The sequence below is a fragment of the Zonotrichia albicollis genome, chromosome 1 (assembly GCF_047830755.1).
Source record: "Zonotrichia albicollis isolate bZonAlb1 chromosome 1, bZonAlb1.hap1, whole genome shotgun sequence".
Lineage (NCBI taxonomy): Eukaryota > Metazoa > Chordata > Aves > Passeriformes > Passerellidae > Zonotrichia > Zonotrichia albicollis.
The window spans coordinates 14882620-14910471 of record NC_133819.1 but is presented as its reverse complement, the minus strand read 5'-3'; the positions used below and the strand labels follow the sequence as shown (position 1 = coordinate 14910471).

Sequence of the window (27852 nt, the reverse complement as noted above, 5' to 3'; positions counted from 1 at the left end):
TTCATGAGGAAGATGGTAGTGAAATATGCAAATGTGAATGGTAATTTAAATAGCTTTTCTGTGAAAACTTCAGCAAAAATAGTCTTTTAACTTCATAAAATCTCAGAGGCAAAAGGTAGGTGACCAGCATTAGCTGAAAAATGCAGTTAGGTGACAAATTTGCTCTTCCCACTTACTGAAGTGCTTTACAGGTCTGTAATATTGCATTTATTTTATGGGCCCTAAAGTACAGAGTGCCAACGTAGCTTAGACCTGGCCAACAATCATATTTGGATGTGATTAAAACCAGTCCCAGTGAGGAAATCTGCATCTGGATGGTGGCAGGGACTGCAAAGCAGAACAACGCAGTAAAGGAGTTTTCTTTGACTGTGGAAGTCTAAACAATTTTGTTTGGCTCTTTATGGAATTGAATGGGAATAGAAGCTTCAGTTCATGTGAGTGATTTCTTTTATTGGAGTTAACCTATTTTTGTAATTTTTCTGAAGGATGAAAGGCAAGACACTAGCTCAGAAGGAATATCCAATTTAGAAGATCAAAATGATTCTGATTCAACACCCCCAAAGAAAAAAATGAGAAAGACAGAAAATGGGATGTATGCATGTGATTTATGTGACAAAATATTCCAGAAGAGCAGCTCGTTATTGAGACATAAGTATGAACACACAGGTATGTACCAGGAAAAGACTTTTCTGATTCTTATTTTTTTGGTAACATGTAACTGATAATCTCAACTGGAACCCAGTTCTCAGGTGGTGTAGGGAAGTGTAGCAGTCCTTACTGCCTGTGCTAAGCTTTCTTTAGAAACACCTGGTTTTGTGTATTTTTTTGACAGAACAGCAATTCTGTCTTTCTTTAAATTTGTTAGACCTAAACCCTAAATAGAAAAAGGGGAGTTTTTGCATCTGGCTTGTGGATAATCATCTGTGAGCTACAGCCTATAAATGAGAATGTATTACTTCTAATTTACCTTGCCTGGTTATAAATTTTGAAAAAATTAAAAATAAAAGCTGAGGGAAAAAGGATCGTGTGTGTATTTGATACTGTGCATGAAAAACAGTGTGCATATCTGGCATGAAGGATTTTCCAACTGGGCTACATTTATAATGCCCTGAAGTTAACAGCTTCAGCTATTCATTAGACATAGAATCTAACTGCTAATGAACACCCTTTTGGCTTTGATTTTTATTTTTAATTCTCATAGTTGTTCCTTTTGGCTCAGGTTCTGGTATCTTTAGGATATTTTTAATACCTCTTGCTCTCTTATTTCTTCTGTGATGTCTTAAAGTAAGAATTGGGGTTTTTTTTTACTGATTAGGTGCCAAATATATATTGGGTTTTGTATTATATATTGCCAAACATGTATTGGGTTTTGTATTATTGCTGGCTCTGTTATCTTCTCTTTCCCCATATCCATAAAATAAACTCTTTAGAACTTCTGGCTGCTCCCTTCATGCTGCTCTACTTTCTTGCTTGACAGAGTAGCTGAATTATTATATTAATTATATTTCTGCATGTTAGCCTTCTAGTTTTATATCACATATAAAATTAAAAACAGTACAAATTCTTTTGTCTTGATCAATTTTCTCAAGTTGTATTCATTAAGGGTATCTTATTTCATACCTATCCTGTCCTGAGACTCTCTTAACTCTTCCTTTTCCTAGCAGAATTGTTCTTCCTCTACCGGTTTTAACTTCAATGTAACATTCAAAATCACAGAATCATTTAGATTGGAAAAGGCCTTTAAGATCATTGACTCCAGCCATTAACCCAGCACTGCCAAGTCCACTGGTAAACCCTGTCCCAGATGTGCCACATCTGCTTGTCCTTTAAATACCTCCAGGAATGGTGACTCAGCCACTTCCCTGGGCACCCAGTGCTTCACAGCCCTTTTGGTGAAGAAACTTTTCCTAATTTCCAATCTAAACCGCCCCTGGTGCAACTTGAGGCCATTTCCTCTTGTCCTATCACTTCTTTCTTGGGAAGAGAGACCAATATCTGCCTTGTTGCTTGTTTGGCATGAGATGACATGGATGTGCTGGTCACAGGTGTAGTGTGAGCAGAAACCTGATGTCTTACTGTCTTTGTCTTTTATGTCTGAGCTAAGACTGCAAAGTCATTTTGTGTAACAACTTTAAATGTCAAAATCAAAATAACACTGCTAGGCTCCTCATACATTTATAAGAAACTCTAAAAACAAGACAGTAGCTGGAAAACAGCAGAAATACACTGAGTGAAACAGTGTATTTCATGATTTTTTTTTTCATGTCAATGCATGCGTAGTGAGCAAGTTTTGTACATAAAGCATTCAGCCTAGACTTTAGAATGATTTTCCTTTTACTTGTATCATGGAAGGACTTCATACACCAAAACTAATGTAAAAGCTTAGCTAATTTTAAATTGCCATCAATATAGAAAAGTTAAAATGGTTTCAATTGAAAATAATTTATGCAAGAAAAATGTCTGATTTTCTAATTTATATTTGCACTTTTTGGCGCTAAAAGTCATATATGAGAATCTCTTTATGAGATGATGAGTTTTCCTAAAAAACTTAGAAATTACTGTAGCGATTGTGACAATGTACCCTTGCACCTTCAGCCTTTGGGCTCAGGAAAGAGACTCAGCCTGATAATGCATGGAGTAGAACATCTTGTTATATAAAATTTAATCAATGCTAATAAGTTCACCAACAGCATTTTACAGTGAAAACAGCAGTGTACAATTTTAACACTTCTGCTACAAGATGCCCAACTGTTTGTGCTTTATTTTACAGGTAAAAGACCTCACGAGTGTGGAATCTGTACAAAAGCATTTAAACACAAACACCATTTGATCGAACACATGCGACTGCATTCTGGGGAAAAGCCCTACCAATGTGACAAGTGTGGAAAGAGGTTTTCCCACTCGGGCTCTTACTCTCAGCACATGAACCATCGCTACTCCTACTGCAAAAGGGAGCCCGAGGAGCGCGACAGCGCCGAGCCCGAGGAGCTGGGCCCCGAGGTGCTGAGCAGCGAGCACACCCTGCCCAGGGCGTCCCCCTCGCAGATCGACTCCGATGAGAGGGAGAGCCTGACCAGGGAGGAGGAGGAATTCAGTGAAAAAGAGGAAGAGGAGGAGGAAGAAAAAGACATAGAGGGACTTCAGGAAGAAAAAGAATGTAGGGAACTACAAGAAGTAGGGGATGCGGAAGAAGTAGCAGCAGTAGAAGAGGAAGAAGGGAAAACTGAAGGTGACAAGAATGATGAAGTTGTAAATCAAGCAAGCAATGCAGAACCAGAAGTTATACAAAATAATGGGCAGGTGTCAGAAGAAAACAATGAATAAAGCTTACATGCTAGTTTTTTTCTATAAGGAAAAAAAAAATTGGTAATGAAGTTCCTTCTATATTATACATGCTTTTCATGGAAACGCAGTAGCCTGCATACTGTGATTTCTGTTCACTACTGTGTAAAAAAATATATATATAAAAAAAATTAAAAGAAAAAAAAAAGAAATCCAGGTGTGCCTGAACCTCAAACTTAGTAATTTTTCACACAGTTTTCAAAGTTAGGAACAAGTTTATAACATGAAGCAGATTAGAAAAATACAGTGACTCTGGAAGCAAAGATTTACCAGGTTGTAGGAAACCTGATTATTAGACAAGCATCTGGCATTGTTTGTTTTATCAGTATTAATTTTCATTCTTAAGTTGATTAATTTTTAAACTGTACAATTGGGAGAGATTTATATGATTTTTTTTTTATGGTAAAACATTTCCTAAATCCGCTTCAGTATTTTCTTATGTTTTACAATGTGAGAACTTCTGCACTACAAAATTCCCTTTTGCAGAGACATGTAATGCAGTTGCAAACAGTGCTTGGCTACCTTTGTAAATTCAACCTAGAAGGTAGCAGTTTATGACATTAGATGTTGTAGTAGAGCATATTATCATTTAAAGTGTATTGTTAGCCTTAAGGAAGAAGATGATAGAAGAAATGAAGTTTCTTACTCATGTGGTTAAAAATGTAGTTGAGAAGATTGTCGTTGAGTTCTGATTGCAGGGACTAACAGTGTTAATACTGGTAAGGACAGGAAAGTTGTCAAAAACAGTGTTTGTAATTGTGTTTTGAGTATGTAGTAATGATATGAAGGATTTGATATGAAGCTTTGTATCTCCTTTGGCCTTATGCAAGACCTATGTGCTGTAAGTGCCATTTATCAGTATTACAAAGGCTCTAAGCAGCCTTTATCCAATGTGTGGCCTACAATAACTAGCATTTGTTGATTTGTATCAAACTTCTAAACTATTCATGGGGAAAAAACACTCAGCCATCAGAGAAGTAAGAACACTGGTATATTTCATTATTTAATTATTTGGTGGTATTTTGGGTTAATACCTGACTTGCAGAATTTCTCTACAATAATTACAAGGGAAATTTTCTAATCTGCTTTATTGCTTTATTGGTTTACTTTAATTTCAGACACATACATGACATGTTATCTGGCTCATAAGTATTTTCAAATGTTAGTTATTATGGACCCCATTTATTAACAATGTTAGCTGATTTTTACCTATCAGTATTATTTTATTTCTTTTAGTTTATAGATCTGTGCAACATTTTGTACTGTATGTCTTCAAACCTGGCAGTATTAATACCCTTCTTACTGACATATGTACCTTTTTAGTTTTAGAAAACTTTTATATTTATGTGTCTTATTTTTATATTTCTTTATTTATTACACAGTGTAGTGTATAATACTGTAGTTTGTATTAATACAATAATATATTTTAGTATGAAAATTTGGAAAGTTGATAAGATTTAAAGTAGAGATGCAATCGGTTCTCTTGCATTGAGATTTGATTTAACAGTGTTATGTTAACATTTATACTTGCCTTGGACTGTAGAACAGAAGAATTAAAATGGGAATGTATTAATTTTACAATTGCAATCAATTCATTTTACCTTTACCCAGTTTTTAATATAAAGCTCTTAAATTTTGAAATTCACTGTGTGACTAATAGCATGATGCTCTGCAGTTTTATTAAGAGATTAGTCTAACCATAAAACTCTCATTTCCTTAGTAAGCCAAATTAGAATAATCTTATAAAACAGTGTTGGGAACAATGTTTAACATTTTTGTGCCAATTTGTTCCTGTATTCATGTATGTATGTTACAAATCTGAAACTTCATTTTTAAGTTCCTTGTTACATCATGGTCATTTTCTAGTTTTTTACCAGACTCCCCATCTCACAATAAAATGCGTCAACAAGTCTGACTTACTGTCATTATTCTGGTAATGTAGAAAGTGCATTTAAATGATTTCTATGAGAAGTTACTGAGACACAGCTCCTGCTTCAGTGGCAGTCCTGGGTTTCAGTGGTACATAAGGAGCATGGAAGTGAAAGAGGGGATTGAACTGTGTGCAGGCACAGGGATTGCTACATTAGTGCATTGATTTACCAATGTCAGGAAAACAACTGAGTTTTCCAAATGAACCATGTGCATTGTTCTTTTGGGTCTTTTTATTTTGCTGTACCTATCTAATGTACTGTTCAATGCTATTTTTCAATAAGACTGCTTTTAAATGAAATAAGTCTACAACTGTTTTCTTGACTTAGCAATAAGTTGTCCTTGGAAAGGCTGATGTATCTTTTGCTGTTGAACTTCACAAAGATACAATGCCAACATTGCAGATATATAATTTCAGTAATGTAAGTATAAAGGCTTGAAAATTTTAATATATATGCATGATTACAATGTTTTGCCATTCAAGCAAAGTTTACAGACTGTTCTTTAAGCAAAGTTCTCTTCTTTAATGATACCTAAAATGGAATTTCTGTTATTAATATGAGGGCAGGGAGTTCATGAACATTATGTACGATACTTTATATTCACATACCTAAGTTTTGAGTATTTCTCAATCTTATTATCTCAGTATTAATGCATACAGAGGATTTCTCCCATATAGTAATAATTTTACTTCCTGTGCATCTTGCTGTACAGTGTATTAATACTGCACTTTTAGTAAATGTCTACCTTCATAGCATCATTGAGCTAAATATGTGAAAGCTGTTTTGAAGAAATCAACCATTTATGCTGCATTAATTATATTGTCTCGTAATTATTATCATAACAGAGTTAATCAGGTGGTTCAGAATTTCTCCCAGGTAGAACTATCTCTACTCTCTTTTAGGTAATGAAACACACTTTCTTGAAACTATTCTAAGATTTTCATATTTTTCATATTCCAAGATGTTTGTGGTAATAAACCCAGTGAGACATTTGCTGAAATGGGAAAATTTTATTGTCTTTAGTAGCAGAACAGAGAATTTTGGTAAACCTAAGGTTTCTCATGTAAGTGACAGCTGAATATAGAAGGCCAGTAATTTGGATAGAAAGTAAAGTCCAAGCAACTTTTACTCAGGATATGTCATTGTTTTAGGGGACAGAATTTATATTCATTACTTACACTATGTTATTAACATTTTTATCTTCAAAATAGATTGGTGCATTGAGTTTTGCATCTGTCAAGCTCAGCAATGTCTTTGGTGTTTGTGACTTTGTAATATCATCTGTTACCTGTTTGAAAAACACAGAAATTGTGGTGTGTCTTCATTTAGTTGAGCAAACTCATGTAGAAGCCAGAGGTGCTTAGAGGATGTAGGCACCATTCCCAGCCCCAGCAGTGAGATTCCAGCAGTGAGGAAGCTCTGTGTGTGTGGAGGTGCCTGGGCAGCTGTGACCAAATCCAGGCCCCAGGGGAGCAGCAGCAGCCCAGCTGTGGCCATGTGGGTTTTGTGATTTTGTGACCTCTCTAAATTAATGGCAAAGCAGTTTCAAGGACAGTAAGTTTCTCACATAAAAAAGAAAGCCTTTGGTTCTGTCCCTTAGAGATAAAGAAAAGTTGGGAAAGAGCAGTGAACATGAACTGTGTAGTTTTAATGAAACTCCACTATGCTATGACCTGTTCTTCAGTTACAAGATGAAAAGTCCATCATCTGCCCTGTGTGCCCAAGCTGATGTCTGTGCCTGCTTCTTCCTCAGGCTCACCATGCATCCCTCATCCTGGCACAGCACTCAGGGAGCAGGCTGGGAGAAAGAAAAGTGTCCTTGGAATTCAGCATGGGACAACCCTGCTGTGCCTGGGGCACTAGTTTTATTTCTGCTACTGACCTGTCTCAAGGAACCACCACCTCAAAATCAGTTGTAGTAGCTAAATTGTGGCAGTTGTATGTGTTTAATCAAATAATACGAGAATTGGGAAAATGTTACAGAATAACTATAGGAACACTGTTGCAGAAGTAAATACTACGTTTTGGCCCTGGGATGGGAAATACACTTAGCTAATAGGAAAAGAAAGAAGAACTTAAGGCTATAGAGAAAACTTCAAGGAGAGAAAACAGAGAATACATTGAAGATACATTGAGGAAGAGTAACTGCTTCTTCTCTTTCAGTAATACTCATATGGGCATCCCAGTGGTGATTTTGGTGGCATTCCCAAATTCTCCATAGCCACATTGCTGTCTAGTTGCTGTTTTTCTGGGGCAACCTATCCGTGTGTGTAATCAATAACACAGAAATAGTCAGCAATGCTGTATGATGAGCTTGAAAGGTTTTTTAATGTATTGCGTTCCAAATAGATTAATGGATGCTTGAAAAAGAAATGAAAAAGTTTTCATTTTCAGCAAAAGCTGAAAATTTTTCATTTCTCAGCAAAAGCTGAGATTAGCTTTTGCTAATCTCAGAGTTACAATGGGCTTCAGTAAATTTTAGTAGAATAATACACTATGGCATATCAACCCAGAACATAACATATTTACCCTAAAAGGCAGTGTTGTTCAGACTCAGTAAAAATTGCTCCAACTACCAACAAGTGTTGTACTCACACTCTTGAGGGAAATTATTCTAATGCAATTATTGCTGGTAAACCCAAAGTCTGTACAAGCAGCACTTTGCCCATGTTTGTGCTGGCAAAGTGTACCTGGGATGGTAGTAGCTACTGAGTGGCAATTTGAAAGCAAAGCTATTTCCAAGATAGAAAACATGACACTACTAAAAGTTCAGGTTTTGCCACAGTAAAATGCTGCTCTGGGGCTTTTATCATCAAAGCAATGAAAGATCAGGATGTGACACTCCAAACCAACATAGAAGTCTATAAGGGAGAAATGAAAATACTTCTTAGGGTGCAGAAGATGATTAGAGGTGAAGGTAATGGTGTGAGGATGAAAAAAGTCCATTTTGGTCCTGGAGGCTGTAGTGAAGAAAGGTGATGGAGGAGGAGAGAAAAAAGGGCCTAATCTGCACTGTGCTGAGCACTTCTTCAAAGTGGGTTCTTTCTAATTTATTTACTACCAGTTGTGTGAGTCTGCACACAATTCTCTGCTTGGATAGAGGTTTTGATGTGTGTTTTGCAGTTCACAATCTGGTGCTTTAAAAACTACTTTTTTTATCTTTCCTTGGCAGAATAGCTTGTTTAATTGTTGCTACAATAATCTCTAGATTTCATCTGGGAAATTCAATATCAGAGTATCTTTCAAGTCTGTGCTTTGTCATTTATTGTTCATATTTTTCTTGAACAGCTGTTATAATTATATTTGCACAATCTGATTATCACCAAAAAAAAAAAACCACAAAAGAATGTGATGAACCAAATTAACTCTCAAAAGTGATCAAAAATTTACTACTTTTGTTTTATCCCTCTGCTCTTTCATGGCCTCTGGTTGCTAATCTGTCACATAGTCCTCTTATTTGTGTAAATCATGTCTATCATACACATTGTATCTATGTTGTCTCTAGGGCGAACAATATATTATTATATATTCACTGCTTCACAAAAAGTAATCTGCTTTTTAAAAACTGATTAAAAATAAACCAGTAGTTTGGACTAAATATGAAATGTGCTGATGAAAGGAGCACTTTTGTGGCAGAGCTTGTCCTAGTAGCTTGCCAAATATGAAAGTCTTGTAGTATTAACCTAGAATTAGGTAAAGTTCTCTAAGGCCTTACCTCTACACTGGCAGATCCCCCAAAGGATCTTTAAAAATTATGAGAACAGTGGCAAGTAATCTTTAGAATACCTATTTGAGAATGCCATTTTGGTTTTCTAGTGAGCCTCAAGTCCTCTGATTCTGCCCTTAGATTTTGACATTTCTGTATTGGGGACTGTCCTTGGGTTTTGCTCATCATTGTGTAAACTAGGCTTTGTGTAATGATCACAAGATTTACATTCTGTGTTAATTCAGGAATGAAGGGGATAAATTATTAAATGAAAAAAAAAAAAAAAAAGCCTGAAACATGCCTACACTAACTTTGTGTCATTCCTGCTGAGCTTCTGTTCTACCTGGAAATCCTGCTCACTTGTAGCTTTGGGCCCAAAGAAAGAGCAGCCTTACAGCACGTAAGATGGCTGGATCCTATTCCCATCTCTTGCCTCTTAACAGCTCTCTCTTTAGCCAAATTCTGCATGGATATCATCAGATCTCTTGAATTCTGTGAAACTTTGTATATTTTTAATTACAGGTAAGCTATTGCAAAGATATAGAGGGAGCATTTTACTCTTTTAGTGTGCAAAAATAAAATCTGCTCAACAAAATTGTTCAAGAGATAAGTTAATTGGAAAATAATGTGAAATCCTGAAAAAAAACACGGGTTCCCAACAGGTTTGCAAGTTCCTATACTCAAAAACGGTATTTGGAATCCTACTCCCTCCTCAAACCAGGTGAATCCAATAATGGGACAACATTCCTGTGGAGAAATGGGACATTTCTCAACTTGTTTTGCCCTGGCTGAGCATAATGCTCTCACTGGTCCTCTCCAAGCCAGGAGCTGAGCTGAGACTTGCACAGACTCTGAGTCCTTGTGATCAGAAAAGGCACAGCTCCTCTGTTGGAGTGAGGAGGAGGGAGGTTTGACCCTTCTGGGAGCTGGAGTGGGTTGTCCTGCCAGCTGTGCTTTGTTGTGAGCTGCTTCCCTGCTGGCCAGGCAGTGTTTGCAGTGGCCACAGTTAAAGGGTGACCTGGGCAAATGATCTCAGCTCTGGTTGCAGAGATAGGAGGGGCTTCCATCAAGGCAAGCTGGCTAAGCTGACCTCAAGTCAGGTTTTCTTCCCCAGTTTAGACAGCTCCAAGGAAAGCCTCAAGCACAAGCCAGCAGTAATGGAGGAGCTGCTGGCTTGCATTGCTCAAGCCCAGAGAAATCTGTCCCTCAACCTGTAAATTACAAATTCTTGAGAGTAGTGACTTATGTTCTCCAAAACATGGTATTGTCTTTAAAATCCTTCTTTAATCTTTTTAATCTGGCTTCTTATTGACATTCTAGTCTCCCAGACAATCTGTTGTGTCCTGAAGCTTAGGGAGAGACACTCTATAAACAAAGAAACAAGGAATTCTACCATTTACATTTGATGAGTATTATCACCATTTCTGTATCTTTTCCAACTCTGATTATAAGGTGAGTTTTCCTGTCTTAGGAGAAATAAAAACCATACTATATGAAATAATTGATGAATGGTAATGTAACTTGAACAGGGTTGTTCAGACAAAGTTGGGAACAGAACTGAGGATTCTAACATGGAAAAGCCTTCTATCTCATTTTGGCATGCAGTTTATTCTGAAGGACATTGGCACATGGAATGTTTCTGTGATTTTCAGCAGCCCAGGGGAGCTCAGCCATTAGCAGCTACACCACTTGACAAACTTATCCTCTTAATCTGTGGTCAGAGGCCAATTCTTCAGCCCAACAAATAGTCTCAGACTTTGTACACAATTAAAGTGTCATACATGGGGTCAACAGATGCAAAAAAAAGGGCTGGTGGGACTTTTGGCTGGTTGGTTGGTTGGCTGCCACCAGCTGTTTACTTCCAGAAATGTTCCCAGAAACCAGAGGTGTTTGGGCCTTGTTGCTCCCTGCTGCTGGGATTGCTGCTGTACATGGAGTGTGAGGATCTTTCAGCGCAGGTTCTGCCCGTGGCTCTCACAGAGGGGAAAGAATAAAAGCTTTGCTGATTCTCTATAGCTCCTGCTGGCCCAACACATCATGTTGTTTCTGGTAGGTTTTTGGTGAATGTCACCTGTTAGGGACATGTGTTTTGGCTCCCCATCAGAGGCTCTGCCTGCAATCCTCAGGGGAGGGGAGTGGAGAGGAAAAAACACCTCAGTGCAGCAAATTGCATGTATGTTTAAAAATACAAATTGTTCCATCCTTCTTTACAGAAATTGCTCATCTCATGATTACTTAGGTCAGTAAAACCATTGTAGGATCTGCTTTTTCACCCTTGCTATGAAAGTGTTCTGATTTTTCAACATTAAGGAGAAACTTAATTTCTACTTTACTGTAGCTTCTAATTTAGTCTAGTTTGCTTCACCATTTACATTACTGCATTGCTTACTCTCTAAGAGTGGAAATACATTTAATTCACTGAAATCTGAATCCATTCAGCTCACTGCATATAAAACTAATTGAAAATAGCTGGAAAATTTGATGTAAAAATGATGCACATATTTTGTCTCAAGAACCATCTATGGGTCAAAGACAATTTATGTTCCTTGTTTTTAAACTGTATTTCAAAGCTGCTCTTCAAGTCCATCTTCTGCTCCTCTGCTACCCAGTTCTGTCAGCTTTGCCCCACAGACCAAATCCACCCAAACTCTTGTGCATCCCTTGTTGCTGCTGTGGGTAAATGAGGTTCTCGTGCTGTGGCCGTGTTCCAGTGGCTCTGCTGCTGGAAGAGCCAGCATTTGAAACACTGGGACAGGACCAGGAACCAGGAGGCAGCCTGGTTCATTGCTACAGTAGAACTGCCCCAAACAGATCATTGCACCATGGTCCAGTCATGGACTTCCCTCTAAGCACAAATTTCAAATTCCTCTGGGATGTCTCATGGTTAATACCCTTATGTATTAATGTATTTCACAAATTAGCCTTTCCTGTAATCCACTACCTGAGCTCTCTCCTGTAGCTTCTGAAATGCATTATGGCATCTCTCTGCTCAGATTTGTAGACACATTGTTTCCTGACATGGAGTTTTCTGAGTGCATGTTGATATCCAATTCTCCTTGTGGAAAGCAGTCTTTGCTCCCCCAAAAGATGCATCAGTGCCAAGCAGCTCATGGGGATGCTCTCCTGAATGACCAGCAGTGACAAGGAGTGGAAGAATGCTGCTGTATAATCTCTGAGGTGCTCTAAATTTAGGATAATTGTATATTTCTCAGCCAAAAAAAAAAAAAAAAAAAGAGGCAGAAATAAATTAAATAACCTTGTGAAATACCATTCCCTTGCTATAAATATCTTGTAACCACCTACCCTGGTTTTTGGCCTTGATCTCCTAAGCAGTGGTATTTGTGAGCTTGTGCAGCTTGTCCCCTTCTCTCACTTTACATTTTGACCTGATGGTTATGCTTGGCCAATTTTGGCAGGGAAGGTGATGTGTCAAAGATGTGAAATCTTTGCTTAACTTCTGAAACTTGGCTTCCTAGGGCAGAGGACCAAAGACATGTCCTTGCTAGGCAAAGACAGCTATTACTGCATCCCTTACAGTGCAGTTCTGAACTGCACCCAGCATGTGACACTGCTTGTCCAGCCAAGAGAGATAGGAAAGGTGAGAGTGGGTTTCATTCATTCAGTCACTCTCTTGTTTATGCTGTTATTTGAAAGGCCAAAAGATAAAATAAAAGAAACAAACACAAAAGTGCAAGTATGAATGTCTAATTAGTGATTTACAATTGCACTGCCTTGAAACAGGAGAACTTGAATTATGGTGCTAACTGCAGTGTCTGGCCATTATCCATATGGGACACTGCCAACAGGATTGATACCTCCATCTCCATCACAGGCTAAGAATCATGTTTATTTGCTCATTCTCCAGCCAAACAAATACAGGATTCTGTCATGCAAAGTGGAACTAGCCCAACAATGGGGTCTTTGTCTTCCAGGAGGGCCAGAATGGAGTGTGCTGCCTTGAAACCTCTTCATTTCAATGGAAAAAGTGAGTGCAAGTTTCATATGTCCTTCATGAGTGCTGTAACATGGACATAATCATGAATTATCTCGTTATTCCCACACCAGTGTGCAGTTCAGTCCAAATGTTTTAGGTGGGTTTAAGCCTTTCTTGCCATTCTCCCCAGTCAATACAGGTGAAGGAAGAGATGGTCTGTGGGCTCTAAAGGATTAATCAGCATGCTGATGCTGGTGCACTTCTGGGAATGCCAGAAGCAGATGTTTAAACCTCCTGAGAACTGTATTTCCAAACTTCAAGTCTGCAATTCAACAGCCATTGCAGTCAGTATTAGTACATGTTGCTGCTGCTGCTGGAAGGAAGAATCCAGCGGCCTCTCATCCTCTGCCCTTTCCAGCACAGCCCCATCAGGACTGATCCTTAACAAGCTGACAAGTAACCGGACATTTTTCCTGGACTATTTTTCAGCTGATTCAGTCCCCCAAGTAACTCCAAAGCAAGAGAAAGGAATTTTGGGGGGTGGATTTTCTCCTTCTAGACTGGTGCAATGCAGGCACTGAACATGTTTTAATTTTAAGCTGATTTCCCAAAAAGAAACAACCTGTACAACTTATTAGTACAAGACACATATCCCAGTATCAGTGTTGAGAAATAATTCAGGAAATGCCCTCTCATTATAGTCAGCAGCAGTAACAGCTCATAGTTAAACCCAGGCTACTGGGTTTGCTCTGCTCTTAGTCCTGCACTGACATTGGTTACTCTGAAATGTAAGTAATCAGTGTTGTGCAAATGAACTCTTTTGTTCCCTGCATGTGTGACTTCCAGCTACTCCTAAAAGCTTAATTTATTTTGTGATGCAAGCAGATCGTTTTTGTTTTGAGCTAAGAACCCCTTCCTGTGCTGTTTGACTTAATTCTCCCACTGCTATGTCTGTGCTTTGCCTGCTGCTGCTTTTGCTAAAACTACAAAGTAGGCCCTGGATTACAGGTATTCTGCTTTTCTGGGTTTGCTTTATTCATCACAGGGTTTCTGTATGCTCTGATAGGTGCCAGAGTGAAGCCAAGAACAATGTTGCTTAAGACTGCACTGAAGGCCAAAAACTGAAGTAAATTACAAAGGTGAGTAGGAGCCCAGTAAGAGTGGGCTGCTGGCAGCACATCTCTGCAATGTAAAAGTGGCTGCTGAGTTATTGTCAGAGCTAGAAAATGTCCTTTGCCCTATTGTGTCAACCCCTCTTTTTTGCTTTCAAGCTGCTACAAGAGCAGAGGGCACAATTAGCTCCATTAGTCATTTAGCAGATTCAAAATCTGAATGGGTTGGATTTTTCCTTGCTTATAAATGAGGCACTGGCAGTAGGATGTCATCACACTGGGACTGGGAGCTAGACACAAGAAAATACTTGGGGGGTCTGAGTAAAGTCCCTGGAATAAAGTCCAAGCATCTCTGTTGGGAAGCTACAGAGTGCAAAGGGAAAATTCAGTGCCTGGCATTGCCCTGGCTCAGGGATGCACCCAGGTCCTTCTGTCCATGCATGCTCCAAAACATGGATTTCTCCCTGAGAATCTGTTTTTCCATTTTGTGCTGGACAGCTGGACAGGGCTCACTGCACTCCTTCAAGCCCCTCTCCTGCCCATGCGCAAAAAGTTAAATTACTCATGTGAGGAGAAGGAATCCAACATCCTATTTAATCCCCCAATTGTCCCTCAGTAGTTGATCACCATAACCTAGCAGACACAAAGAATTTCAGAGCAACACTGGTGCACACCCTTTCCTTTTGTTGAGGATGTTTTCCTCTTTAGACAGTGTCTCAGGACCTGTGAAAAAGGAGAAGGTGGAGTGAGGGCCTGAGTGATAAATGCAAGCATGGGCACCAGAAGGAGCCTGTCTCTGATCCTGTGGGAAGAGCAGTCCCCTGGCAGAGGAGATGCCCTGTGCTGTTGCTGTGTCCCAAGGACCAGTCCATGGTGGCATCTTGGTGGTGTAGGAGATGAGGAGCACCAGCCCAAGCACAGCACCACGTCCTTGCTGAGTGCTCTCACTCCAAGCTGCTGCACAAGGAACAGGGGAGGCGCCTCTGACACCCAAACTTGGGAAGAATACACTGAGATGACCTCAGGCCTGCAGATCAAGCTCCTTGGGAGGTTTTGGGATCTCTCTCAAACAAGATGTCCCTCAGCTGGGCAGGAAGGGCGTGCTGACCCACTGGCACTGAGTGGCCCTGATCACCTGGGCACAGGGACCTCTGGCTGCCTGCTGGAGGGGCTGAGGCATCCCATTAGATCTGGCTTCTGCTGCCTACATCATGTCAGCAAACATCCAGCATAGACTGGATGTTTCCATCAGCTGTGACAACAGAAAAGAAATGCATCCTTGTACATTGCCTTGCTGGTTTTCATCCAGTATCTGTATGAAATTTTTCCAGCTAAGAGTATGGCTCTGCAGTGTTTTCAGACCTGATCCCACAGAAGCTTTTTTATAGCTATCCAGCAGATGGTCAGCAAAGCCTCCAAAAAATACCCAAAGATCAACCTTGTTTCCTCTCCCCCTGGGTGAGCAGTGTGCTGCCCTCCTGAAAAAAAATTAACCATTTTTGTGGGCATCTGAGTGGGTCTTGGTCCCTTTCTGTCAAAGCCAACAGGCAGAGCTGCCAGGGGAAACAGCCAGGTGCTGCTTTTTCCTGTGTGCAGGAGCACATGAGGTGGAAGGCAAAAGTCCTGGATCACAAACATCACATTCAGGATGGAAACAATTGAACCATTTCTACAGCAGGAAAAAAAAAATCTTTGTATTTGGTCCTGTTTCCCCATCTTTAGAGGAAAGGTAAATCTAAGTCATTACCCACAGGCATGCTGGGGGATCCAATTTCAGTAATGCTTAGCTGGTAAAGTGTGGGGGCTCTACGAGAGAAAAGCTGCTGCCCTGTGGATGGGGCTGGAATGTTGTCTGTAATATGGAGGTTGCCTGGTGCTCAGTTCCAGATGCCCCATGCAATAGGGGCTGTCCTGGACTTACTGCTCAGATCCCAAGCCTTGCCTGAAGGGAACACAGACCATGGCTTTCCTACACGTTTGCTGCAACACATTAAATCCTGCCTGTGATGTGGGGCTCTCCCATGGCTGTAGCCCCCCCAGGGCATTGGGCTTGGAGGCACTGCACAAAAGGCAGAAGGACATCCCTGGGCCTGCTTGGTGTCTGCCCCAGTAAGGTCTGCTTCAAGCTGCGTATCATTTTTTGCAAAAGTTCTTTTTCTCATGTGGAAATTTTCATCTCAGATTTGTGAACTGTTCGTCAACAGTTTGTCAACTGTTTCTTATTTGTTTGGTTTTTAAAGAAAAAAGTACAGGAGAGAGGATAAGCATCTTGTCCTGTGCGAAGATGGGTGATGAAAGTCTTTGTGGAGCACTCTCATTATTATGTGTATTGTGTGAGAAGAGGTAAATAATGCTTTTCTTTCAAAGGTGGGGTTGACATGGTGATTTTTTCCATTGGATTAGGCAGGCAGCAGGTTTGTGGAGGTCAAGTCTCTCCTGTCTCTTGGGATGGTACTAAGGCAGAGACCACCTGGACAGAAAAGGAGCATGGCAACCCCTGCTAAAAAGGTGGAAGTAGGGGCAGGCCAACGAGGCAGAGAGATGGGAGACAGGGCCCTCTGCAGCCCAGGCTGGGGCTCCTGGGGTCTGGTGTCCAGGGTGTCCAGGGTGTCCAGCTGGTCTGATTAACCCCGTGGTCTCTGGCCATGGTCATCCTCCAGCTCATGCTGGAAAGTGAGGCTGCCCACATGCAGGATAGGAAGGGTATTTTCTGCCTTTTGCTTTGTGTTTATTAATGCAATTAACTCAATATTTATTTATTAAGGTACAAAGCTTACTTGAATTCCAAATATTATGAGACAAAACACTATGAAGAATGAGTTCAATATGTATTCCACATGCTTGTTACCAAACTCAGGTGAGAGGGGCTCATGTGCATGTAATCTGCAGACCTAAAAGGCTTTTGTTCTTCATAACCAACCTCGTCCGAGACACAATGAGCTAAGGAAAACATTACAGCCAAATAGAACTGGATGCAGTCATACTAGAACACTATTTAATCCTGTTGTGCAATACCTCACAGTAAAACCACCAGTTATAAAGCAGCAGAATTATTTATCTTCATTTCAAGGAAGAAATTTTTCCTTGGAATCAATTTGGTGTTTCCCTTTTTTTTTCCTAGGTATTTCCCAGTGAACTGGTGCTGGACAACTTCTTCTTGAGACAGGGAACTGTCTGGACATGATGGAGGATGCTTACAACTGTCCCAGCAAAGACCTGTCAGGCTTGGTACAGCTGTTTCCTCAGCTCATGGAGAATTATTCTCACTCCTTTTAGTCTCACAGCCTTTTACTTTTTGGTGGTGGTAATCATGATTCCAAGCTATGAAAACCTTTCCCGCTGGTAGTAGCATGCTCTCTGGAAGAGCTGCCACTAAAACCTCTGTGTGTTGGGCAGGCAGGTCACAGGATTATCTTGGTGACCTGTGGCAACAATGCCACCACTCCTCACCTTCAGTGCTGGGTGTTGTTCCATTCATCAAAGCAGTGTTTCCCCCACTCTGTTTCCAAGAGGAAGGAAAAATGCAGCAACAATAAGGATATTTTAGCCTTATAACTACAAAGACCCAAATGAGAATAAACTGCCCAGAATCTTGCACAAGAAATGGAGACAAAGGGTACCTGAAAATCTGGAAGTTGCCCACATTGCTTTAGAGATCACTGCCAGCAGCTTACATCTGTGCACCATATGAGCAAGTGAGAAAGTGTCTTTGAGAAGGGTGTAATGTTGGTCCTGTGTCAATAATGGATATAGTCCAAGGTACTGAAGCATCTGCTCTATATTTTGGTATTTTTTTTCTTACACTTGTAAGGATATTTGAGAAGGTGAGTAGCCACACCAAAAGACTGGATTTGAAAGAAAAGCTAAGACGTGGTCACCACCAGCCAAAATGCTCGCTGTGCTAGGAGGTACCTTGGACTCTCCTTCAGGCTACATGTCAGCATTGGAATCACCAAAATGATCACCATATGTAGGTCTGTAAAACTCCAAAATCAGCTGTGTGGAGAGCAGCTCTGGGGTGGTTACTGCTGGGTGGTTAACTGTCAGTGCAGGAGAATTAAATTATCCTTGGCTCTCAGTGTGACTCCTATATGCTGTTAATTCATTACCTGCAGCTTAATTGCCAGCAGAGTGGAGCAAGTCTCTTCCTTGTCTCAGGAAGTGTTTGTCAGTGGAGCCCAGTCAGAGAGACCCATAGGCCTTTCTAGATGTGAGATAAGTGCACGTGGGAAGTGGGGTTTGGAAAGCAACAATTTAATTCATATCCTGTACACTCATTCCCAGAAAATATGGACTTTACTGTATGTGACATGGAAGGGAATGAATCACAACCACAGTTCATCCTTTTATCTTCTGCACCTTCTCACTGACCCAACAAGGGGAATTTTCTTTTTCTACATTTACAACATAATTTGCTGTGGCTTGGGAGGGGTGAGATGCTCTTTTGTGTTGGGGTGTTCTCCCCAGCAGCACCAGCGGAAGGCAATTACGATGCTGGTGCTGTGCTCTCCTTCCCTGAAGAGTTAATGAATTCCATCCTCCTATTGTTGCAGAGTTTCCCCGGGACCTGCAGCCGGGCAGGATCCTCCACGCTCTGCAAAGGGTTTGCTTCCTGGTAACAGAGCAATCCATTAGCTCTTGTAGCTGTTGTTCTTGAACTGAAAGCTCTGTGCTCTAAAGCCCAGCAGGAAGAGATAATTAGCACTAAATTGTGTATTCTGGGCAAAATCCATCCACTTCTGCCAAGATTTCACAAGGCCTCAAATACAGTGGAAATACGTGTGGGGTGGATGCTTTTTGCATAAATGTGGAAGGAAGTGTGCATGATTGCCCTCTTGGTCAGTGCAGCCCAGAAACAGGATCTGGGGTCGATGGGGTCTGTGCCAGCTCCACACCCTGGGTGAGCTGCGAGTTTGGTGATGACAGCTCCAGCAGGGGACGGGGGCAGTGCCTGCAGGGACAATTGGCTGCAGTAACATGCAGGGAAATAGCCCCTATCCCAACCATTCTCCTTGTTCTGCTGCCTTCCTTGGCCTTCTTTTGTGCACTCTGCTCCCAGCCCTGCTGGGCACTACCTTGCCCTTGGTCCATCAACAGGATAGGCTTGTGGATGCCCCAGGCTTCAGTCTGGGAGTCTCTGTTGAAGGACAGAAACAGACAGCAGAAACCCCAGACCCTGCCCAGCACTGTCACTGCAGCATGATGTCATTTTTTATCCATGCACTGGGTGCCCCTGTTATATGTGCTTTAATAAACACTCCACTGCTCCAATTCTTCTTCCTCTGCTCACAGCATGCACAGCTCAGGGGCTTGGCCACAGGCTTTTGGCCATTTTCCCCTAGGAAATGCCACCTGAGTCCAGATGCAGGTTTTCTGTAGGTCCTGTGTCACAGCTGGCAGCCCTGGCAGGTACACACTGAGGATGCCCATGTTGGAAATGCCTCCAACACTGTGTCCAGGTGTGTCTCCAAGGGCCAGCAGTCACCCCTCACTCTGGTGCTGTGGCCAAGAACCATCGTGTGCCAGAGCTCATCTCAGCTTCATTGCAGCACTTCAGGGCTAAGCCATGCACTATCCCAGACAACTGGTTGTGCTCAAAAGGAGTTGGTTGTGATGAATGCTAGCCAAACAACTGGATCCTGAGGGGAGTCTTGCAGGACTTTGATGTGAGGAAGCTCTGGCTCAGACAGAGAAAAGATCTGAAAATTCCCTAACACGTGGTCTAAATTTGCACAGTCCTGCTGTACCAAACCTTACCAAACAAAAGCAGAGAGTGGAAGACATCACATTTCACATCACCAGTTCATAATGGGAGGAAAGAAGCCAGGCTTCTGCTAGACAGCTAATTTTAAAGTTTTCCTCAACTTCCCATTTCCACATAGAAAATGCCCAATTCATCAGCCTTTTGTCTTGGATTGCATCTTCTAAACTTTTGGGCTTTCATATGAGACTCTTTGGCCCTTGACCATCCCTTTTCCTTAACACATGATGCTGTGAACTGGACACCAAACTACACAGAGAATGCACTGGTGCCAATTAGAGAACAAAAATTTCTTCCGTGTTTTAAACAAAACACACTCACAGGTATGTGTATGCCAGGATGGCATTTGCCTTCTCTTTTGTTGTGGGCAGACAACACCAAGCATTCAAACAGTTGCTGGATCTCTGAAAACTGTGTGTACCTTTCTGCAGCCTGCACTGCCTGGCAGGTCACTCTTCATGAGGGCCACAGGCTGGGCTTATTTGTTGGTAGCTTTCGCATTTGACATTTCCCTCTTAAGTGCTTTTCACTGACGTCTATTTGATTTCTGACCATACCTCAGGGGTTTTCAGAATCAATTTGGATTCAAACCTTGTCTTCCTGTGGGAAATGGTATAAGATGACTTGTGGACAAGATGATCATTTATCTTAGTTTGGGTACCAAAGAGTAGTGAGTCTTGGCTTCATGGACTTATGCTTGACAGGCTGGAGAATTAGTTTACTCAAAAGGCTTTAGCACTTCAGATAAATTACTATTGGTTTCCCTTCTTTATTAGATGTCATAATGACATGGATATTTAGATAAAAAAAAACTAGAGGTTGTTCACCGCATTGTGAGCTGCTCTCCTGTCCCTGGCTACAGCCAGTTACTCTAGAACTGCTTTTATTCTGCCCTTGCTAAGGACTGCCTGTGGTGTGGCCTGGCAGCTCAGCTCTGTGCTAGGTTCTCCATTCTGGGGCAGTATGGGAGGGGTGAGCACTGCCAAGGCACAGTGGGATCTGTAGGAGCACCCAGCACTGAGCAGTTCACTTCTCATTGTGCCCCAAATGCTCGAAAAAACAAAGGGTAAGTTTGGCCTGGTGTGCAGTCTCACACAGCTTAGCAGATCCTGCACAGCCAGGTGAGCACAGCCTGGTTCACCCCACAGCCTCAAAGCTGAGCCCCCAGGCCAGGCCTGGGCAGGGGTCACTCTACCATTTGGATATTCCATAGTGCATTAAGCAACCGCAGAGAACTTTCTGGCATTCAGCTGTCAAATGTATCATGATTAGATCAGTGTGTGCTGTGAGGTTTCTTGTTTTCATAGGTGATGCATGATGTTAAATGCCAGCTATGGCTTTCATAATAGCTTTGGAGCACTGCCTTTGCCTAGTCTGTGCCAGATTTGTGACAAACCTTGTTTGAACATTATTTAATCCTCCCAATATGACAATGAAATATTGACTTAAAACAAAATAAAACAGCCCACAGTCCATTTTCTAACTAGTTTTGCATCTTGCTTGATATTAAATCTAGACTTTTTCCCGCTAGTTTTCATGCAAGTATGTTTTCAGGAAGTGTGTTTTCACTCTTATTGAGGAAAATGCATTAAACCAAGAGGATGTACAAACACAAGTATCCAGCAAAATGTTACTGCTTCAATCTCAGCAGGGCTATTTGTGTAAAATTCCTGCAAAGTTAAACATTAAGTTTAATGTGGAACCAGGATTTTTGGGTTTCTTTTCTATTGAAAGCAATAAAAAAATGAAGTTATGGGAGACTTTGCTTTGGAGAAGCAGTAAGAAAGAAGCAAAGAAGCTTGGCAGCAGACGTGTCAGGTGCTGTAAGCCCAGGGAGTGCTGTTAGTTCAAAGAACCTGAGTGTTACAAAATAGATGGTAACACTCCTCCAGCGAGGTTAGAGCCAGCACAGATCTTCAGAGCTATTACTGTGGCAGCATTGACTTCAAAGGTGCTGACTGGCCTTGCAAAGGGTTATCAAGGCTCTCTGTGGAGCATCAGATATGGGACTACTGTTGAAATTGTAAGGACTAAAAACCTCACATGCCTTTGAACATAAGATGCCAAGTGCATCTCTCATTATCGCTAAATAGATCTCTTTCCAGTGACTGATTGTTTATGCTGCTGGGTACTCAGAGATGTGCTAAATTTTTATGAGGATTTTTTGTTAATTCCTATACCTATATGTAACTTCCCTTCCCCCTCCATTCCCTAAAATAATTCCTGTGGGATTAACAGCACCCACGTGTTGGATTTGCAGCACCTGCTCTCAGATGGACTGTGTGTTCCACAAGGTAAGCAATTCTGCTGCAGAAAGAAAAGATGAGAAAAGAGGCTTAACTGGGTCCTTCATGGCTTCTAGAAACACCTCAGTCTTGGGACAATAATCCACAAATGAAGAAAGTGCTATTGGTATGACAAATAAGACCTTCTGCCGGTGACAAGATTTGTCATCATTCATGTGACAAATCCTCATGAATGAATGTATGAACAAGGAGGATGGCAGGTCACTTTAACAGCCCATCTGTGTCCTGGTTTTATGAGAAAAAGATGCTGCTCTTTGCCTGGATCCCTGGGACATGCTGCTGGATAGGCTGAGCTATCCCCATGGGGGAGCCTGCCAGGGAGAGCAGGTGATGGTGTAGCTGTGGGCAGCAGGATCTTCAGCATGTCAACAAATCTTCCCTCAAAGCTTAGAGTGATCAGCAGAGATCCACCCTCACATACACCACTGGTTATTTGTGCAGCAGAGGTGTCTACCTGAGCTCCCAGGAACAGCTCTGGCTCCTGAGTTCTGGCTGAGAAAGCCCCACCTCTGTCCCTTCCATCCTCCTCCCTCCATCAGCTTCCTCCAGCCATGCTGGCGTTTGGAGCTCTTGGAAGGAGCAATGCTTGGTTTAACTCTCATAACCTTTTCTGCCTGAAAATTAAAAAAGAAGGGAAAATTAATGTTTTGAATAAACACATGAAACTGTTTTGAACCCCAGAGCTAAGCTGTGTCTCAAAATTAATTCTATTTCTCTATAAGGAAATGCAGTAGGTCAAAGGACATGGTGAAGCAATACATTATGGGGAAGCCGACAGGAGAACAGTAAGTTTGGGCTTAAGTGAAAAATTTTTTGCTTTGCTGGCTCTTGGTATGAAGCCAATAACAGCAGAGCAGGAGCTGTCTTGAAATGACCATGGAGAGCAGGTGTCCTGCAGACAGAGCTGGAACTACTGAAAATAATACTCTGAGTTACAGCACTTCTGTTCAATGTCTAATAATAATAACAGTAATAATAATGATAATAACAATACTACTTGCCCTTTGTGGGATGCATGAGCACTGAAATACTGTTTTATTAGCAATCACTTTGCCTCCCTGGAAAGAGTCATGGGATCCCCTGCACTCCACATGGAAACAAGTAAGTGTCTTTTGTTTCAATGCAAGTTTTGGGGTTTACAATATGCAGTCTGTTGAAGAGTCAGGAGCTCAAAGCCATCAGAATTAAGAGATTTTCCTCTCTCCAGAGATCTACACAGGCATCTGCTACCTACCAGCCCTTCTGACAGCAGCTCTTTTTGTTCCCCATTTTACACGCTGTTTCACTGCAGCAAGTTGAGAAGCAGCACAATATTCCAGAACCAGGAGTTGTGTCCCCAATTTCCAGGGGAGCAGAAACTGCTGTTATGACCCCAGTCTGTGCTGCCTGCTCCACAAATCCAGGGAAAATATTTTATTGTGCTCAAAACCCTTTCACTCTTCTACCAGTCAGTGAAGATCTTTTCATTAAGTAAAAGCCCCATGTACAGATCCTGAAGGGAGATGAGCACCTGGAGGCCTCTTGAAGCCAACAGGAGTTGCTTTAGGAGGGCTAAAGACCTCTCAGGATTTGACTGTGAGGGCTTAACAATTCACACTCTGACATGCTTTTTATTTCCCCCCAGTGTCTATTATTTTAGACCTGTACTTGCTGCATGGCATACAGAACTGCTTTGATTCCTGATACAAGTTCAGCTGGCTGCTCACACCATGCTGCTAAGGATGAATTAGAAATGGTTTCTCTGAGCTGCAGGCAAGGCTGAGCACACCCAGCTCACCCCAGCCCACTCTGGGCAGGCAAAAGGAGGGAGATGAAAGACAGCACCAGAAACTGCAGGGGCAAGGGAAAGCTTTCCACTTAGATTAGGCTTTGGTGGCTTTTTGCAACAGTCAAACCAAAAACATTAAGTCCTTGTACTGGTAACAGTGAGATTTGTACCTGTATTTATGCCAGGGACTGTAACACTACACGAGAGGCAAGCTTTCTCCCTAAGTACATAACCTCATTGCTGGGTAGAGGCAGGAAAAAAAATTACCTTATTTCATGAAAGTGAAGCTTAGACATTCCTCTGAAACGTTGAACACCAAATGTTGCTAGGGAAGAGCCCCTGGGCTGGGTTGTTTTTCTTGAATGGTGTGGCAAACCATTATTTCTGAAGAAGAAAAGGGCTCCCATAAGCAGGTGTGCTGCATTTAACAGAGGTTATACAGTATCAAGTGACTGAAGAGAAAAGATGGATTGGTACCTTGGTGATTTGTGTTATGGGGGGTTGATAAATGTTATTGATATGGCAATTTTTGTCTGAATACTAGATTATTAAATAAGTCTGGTGCTAATTGCATGACAGAATTGTATTAGTCATAACAAGATCATCTGCAATGTTTTTTAAGTGCTCTTCCACATGAGATTACAAATATGCAGAGGAAAACACAAAAACTCATTCAATTTCATGTCACCTCTGTTTTTTTGACTGGAGAGAGAAGCACTATAATAGAAACTTATGAAGACACATAATTTTTGCTAAGAAATGAACTGAAATGATCGGCTAATGTGGGGGTAGGGGGGATAGCATGGCAGGAGAGATGTGGCCAGTGTCAGAAATAAAAAGGTAAGAGGGAATGGTACATAGGATAAATAATAAGCCCAGAGACATATTGGAGGAATGATTACATCAAAGGCAGCCAAGTCCAAGTGTGTGTCACTGCTGAGGGCAGGGCAGGGCAGGACGCAGGTGGGGTGCTCCAGTTTCCCAGGCAATAGATTCATCTGTGACAACATCACTGGAATCTGCCCAGACCAGAGCATTGTTGGAACTTAAAAGTCACAAGCTTCCCAAATTCTTCTAATCTAATATGTCTTTGAGCATAAGATGCAAGAGGGAGGGAGAAAATGGGAGGAGTCCTTTGAGTGGCAGCATCACAGGCAGACAGAAAAACCCGAGCTGGAGGGAGCAGGAAAGGTTTCTAAAAAGGTGACAAAAATTCCTGAGAAAATAAAATCAGCTAAGACCAAGAAGAGAGATGAACTACTGCCTCTCAGGGTGAATTGAAAAATCAAATCAGGGCATGTTAACATACAAAATCTTTGATGGAGTGAGGGACAGTGGGGGGAAAGAAAACCTGGCACGAGGAAGAACAGGTGGGCATCGAGAATAAGCTCCTTTCCCTTTCCACATCCTGCCACCTTGGTGGGTGTCTGGTATGAGTCAAAGAGCAGGACTTTGTGTGTCGGGTATGGGGTGATGCTGGGCAGGTGCAGAGGGCAGCCAGAGCACAGCATCACCAAGAGGTGACAGTGTAGGTGACACTGCCACTGCCAAACCACACACAGCCCATGGAGGATGGCAGAGGGGAAGGGATGATTGGTGGCTGGTGAGGAATATGAGAAGCCAGAGGCAAAGAGCACAGCTGGAGAGAGGGGGAGAGAGGCTATGAGGAGGGAAAGCCTTTTCTGCTAGGCCAATTGCCCATGGGGAGGGCAATGGAGGGGTTCTTCACAGTCAGGCTAAGCAGCTTCTTTCCATCTGCTCATAGAGGAGGAATATCCAAATCTCCACTTTGCTTTGGGTCCTCTTGAGTCTAATGCTGCTTCCAGGCAGCAGGAGGTTTCTCTGAAGCAGATACAAATACAGGGAGGCAGGGGTGGAACTGGACTCAGTTGTGGGAGGAGATCAGGAGACACAAGAGGGAGGACCCAGCAGAAGCTGGGCAAAGTTAATGGGCAGGGGGAAAGCAGCTCAGATGCAGAAAGTGACATTTCCCTAGGGGCACAAAAATTTGGGTAGGAGATGAGGAAAAGGGGAGAGACTGTGGGAGAGACACCTCTTTCTCTGTGGTAGGTCACAGACAGCAAGAGAGATTTACAGGGGCTAGAAAAGAATACATAGACTGTGAAGGAAAACTGGGAAAAAAGGGAACCAGGCTCAGGAGCAGACTGAGGCCAGCAGGGAGAAGGACTGGGAAGAGGGACAGGGCTGGGGAGGCCTTTGATCAAGAGCTTTAGGCTGAAGATTTGGGCTGAAGGAGCTGTGAAATCCAGGCAGATGTTGTGCCCTGATGTTCTGCCCATTCTAATGGGCTCACTGGCTGGGCAGGAGAAGGCTGCCTGCAGCCAGCATTATGCCACAGGCTCTCACTCTTTGTTCTTCTATTAAAGCTTTTAGAAGTTACCTGTAGGCAGGGAGCAGTACCTGCTTCTTCTGAACACTCACTGAACACCAAAAGAGAGGAGCTTTTATTCCACCCCTTTTTGTCATCAGCCATAATAGCTGCAATATCAGAACAGCCTTAAATAGGTGTTTTGGTAATATTTGAAATGACACATGACACCTAAATAGGTGTTTTGTACAGAACAACCTTTTTTTTAGCAGTTTGTGCAGTGGAGATTGGTGACCAAGTTTCATTTCTGCTTTCTACCTCTTGTAAATTGATGCATTTTAGACTCAGGCCTCTGGCAGGCTATGTAGGAGGAGCACTGCTCTCAGATGTCTGTAGGCAGCTCTTAGGAGAACGAAATTTTGCCCCTTTTGTGTGATAACTACCCCATAATTTAAAAGTAAAATTGCATGTAACATGTTTTAACTCACATAGGTAAAAACCCAACAGGAGACATAGTCCTGAATTTTCAGTTAAATCTCTTTTCCAATAAAAAATAACCTGTAACTTTCAGGATGTAAAGATAAAACTTTGCTGAATTTGTACACTTTGCACAGTTCGAAGGTAGCTGGATAAATTCCCCAAGAGTGTCCCTCCACCTTCTATTCACCTCAGTCACTTGATGAGCAGTGGGAGGAAGAGCTGGGGGTGGCAGGCTGTGGGGAGAGCAGCTGAGAAACTCACAGCAAAACCAAAAGCAATGGCAGAGGAGCCAGAGGCGACAGAGCAGCTCCCTGCAGGGCTGAGTGTTTCTTTTTGCTGGAGAAGCAGGAACTGCCTCAGCTTCTGCAGTGGGACTGGGCGCCCCGGAGTGTTTCCAGCCCTGTCCCCTCCCTGGTTCCCCTTTCATGGCCGATGCTGTTCCTCACAGCCCTGCCTCTCCTGCCCAGTCTGGGGCCTGGCTGCTGGCCCTGGCTGCTGTGCTGGCCCTGCAAGAGAGGGAGTGGCAGAACCTGGGCCCGGGGCAGAGCCAGAAATAGGGAAGGCGGTATGTGAGTGCCATGTCCCAGTTTAGCCTGTCCTGGTCACATGCCGTCTGCTCCCCGTCAGCCCCGCACTAATGTTACACCACACATCAGCACAGCCTGCTCCAGCTCTGCCTTCCAGCCACACGTGGAGTCATGAGCTGGAAAAAAAGCAAATACAAGCTAAAACTGCAACATCTTGAGGCAAAGATGAAGAAAAAGGAAAAAAAAAAAAAAAAAAGCCAACACCTGATGGGGATGGCTGTAATGCTCTGCATCATCTTACATAAAAGCTCTTTCTCAGCTGTCCCAGTTTGAAAGTGTGGGTGAGGGTTTAGTCATGTTAAAACTGGCATCTCTGAGGCTGCTGTTGTTTGTCACATTGCTAAAATGAGGTTCAGTAATAATGGAAGGGTGCTGGTAATGATTGGGGTCCAGGTAATCAGAGAAGAAAAGAGAAAATATTGTTGCCAGAAACAGCAGAGGCACAGGCAGCAACTATAATGAATGTATCAAACTGGATGTTTGTATTACAGCAAATTTCATTGATGCAAATATGTTCTGCAGCACCAATTCTTGCTTCTTCCCTTCTAGGGTGGCTGCATTTTGGTCAGCATGCTCTAAGCCCAGGGCTGGTGCCA

General features: G+C 42.2%; 1 protein-coding gene across 3 annotated transcripts in view; it reads left to right on the top strand.

Annotated features, from left to right (window-relative positions):
• Positions 1-5257, top strand: part of ZEB1 (zinc finger E-box binding homeobox 1) — a 120099-nt gene extending 114842 nt beyond the window's left edge. For all 3 annotated transcript variants that reach the window (XM_005480362.4, XM_005480361.4, XM_014270222.3), the window contains 2 exons: positions 486-666; positions 2771-5257. In XM_005480362.4, the coding sequence (XP_005480419.2) occupies positions 486-666; positions 2771-3324 (735 nt within the window). In that variant the 3' untranslated portion in view covers positions 3325-5257. The remainder of the gene's footprint in view (positions 1-485; positions 667-2770) is intronic.
• Positions 5258-27852: the final 22595 nt, after the last annotated feature.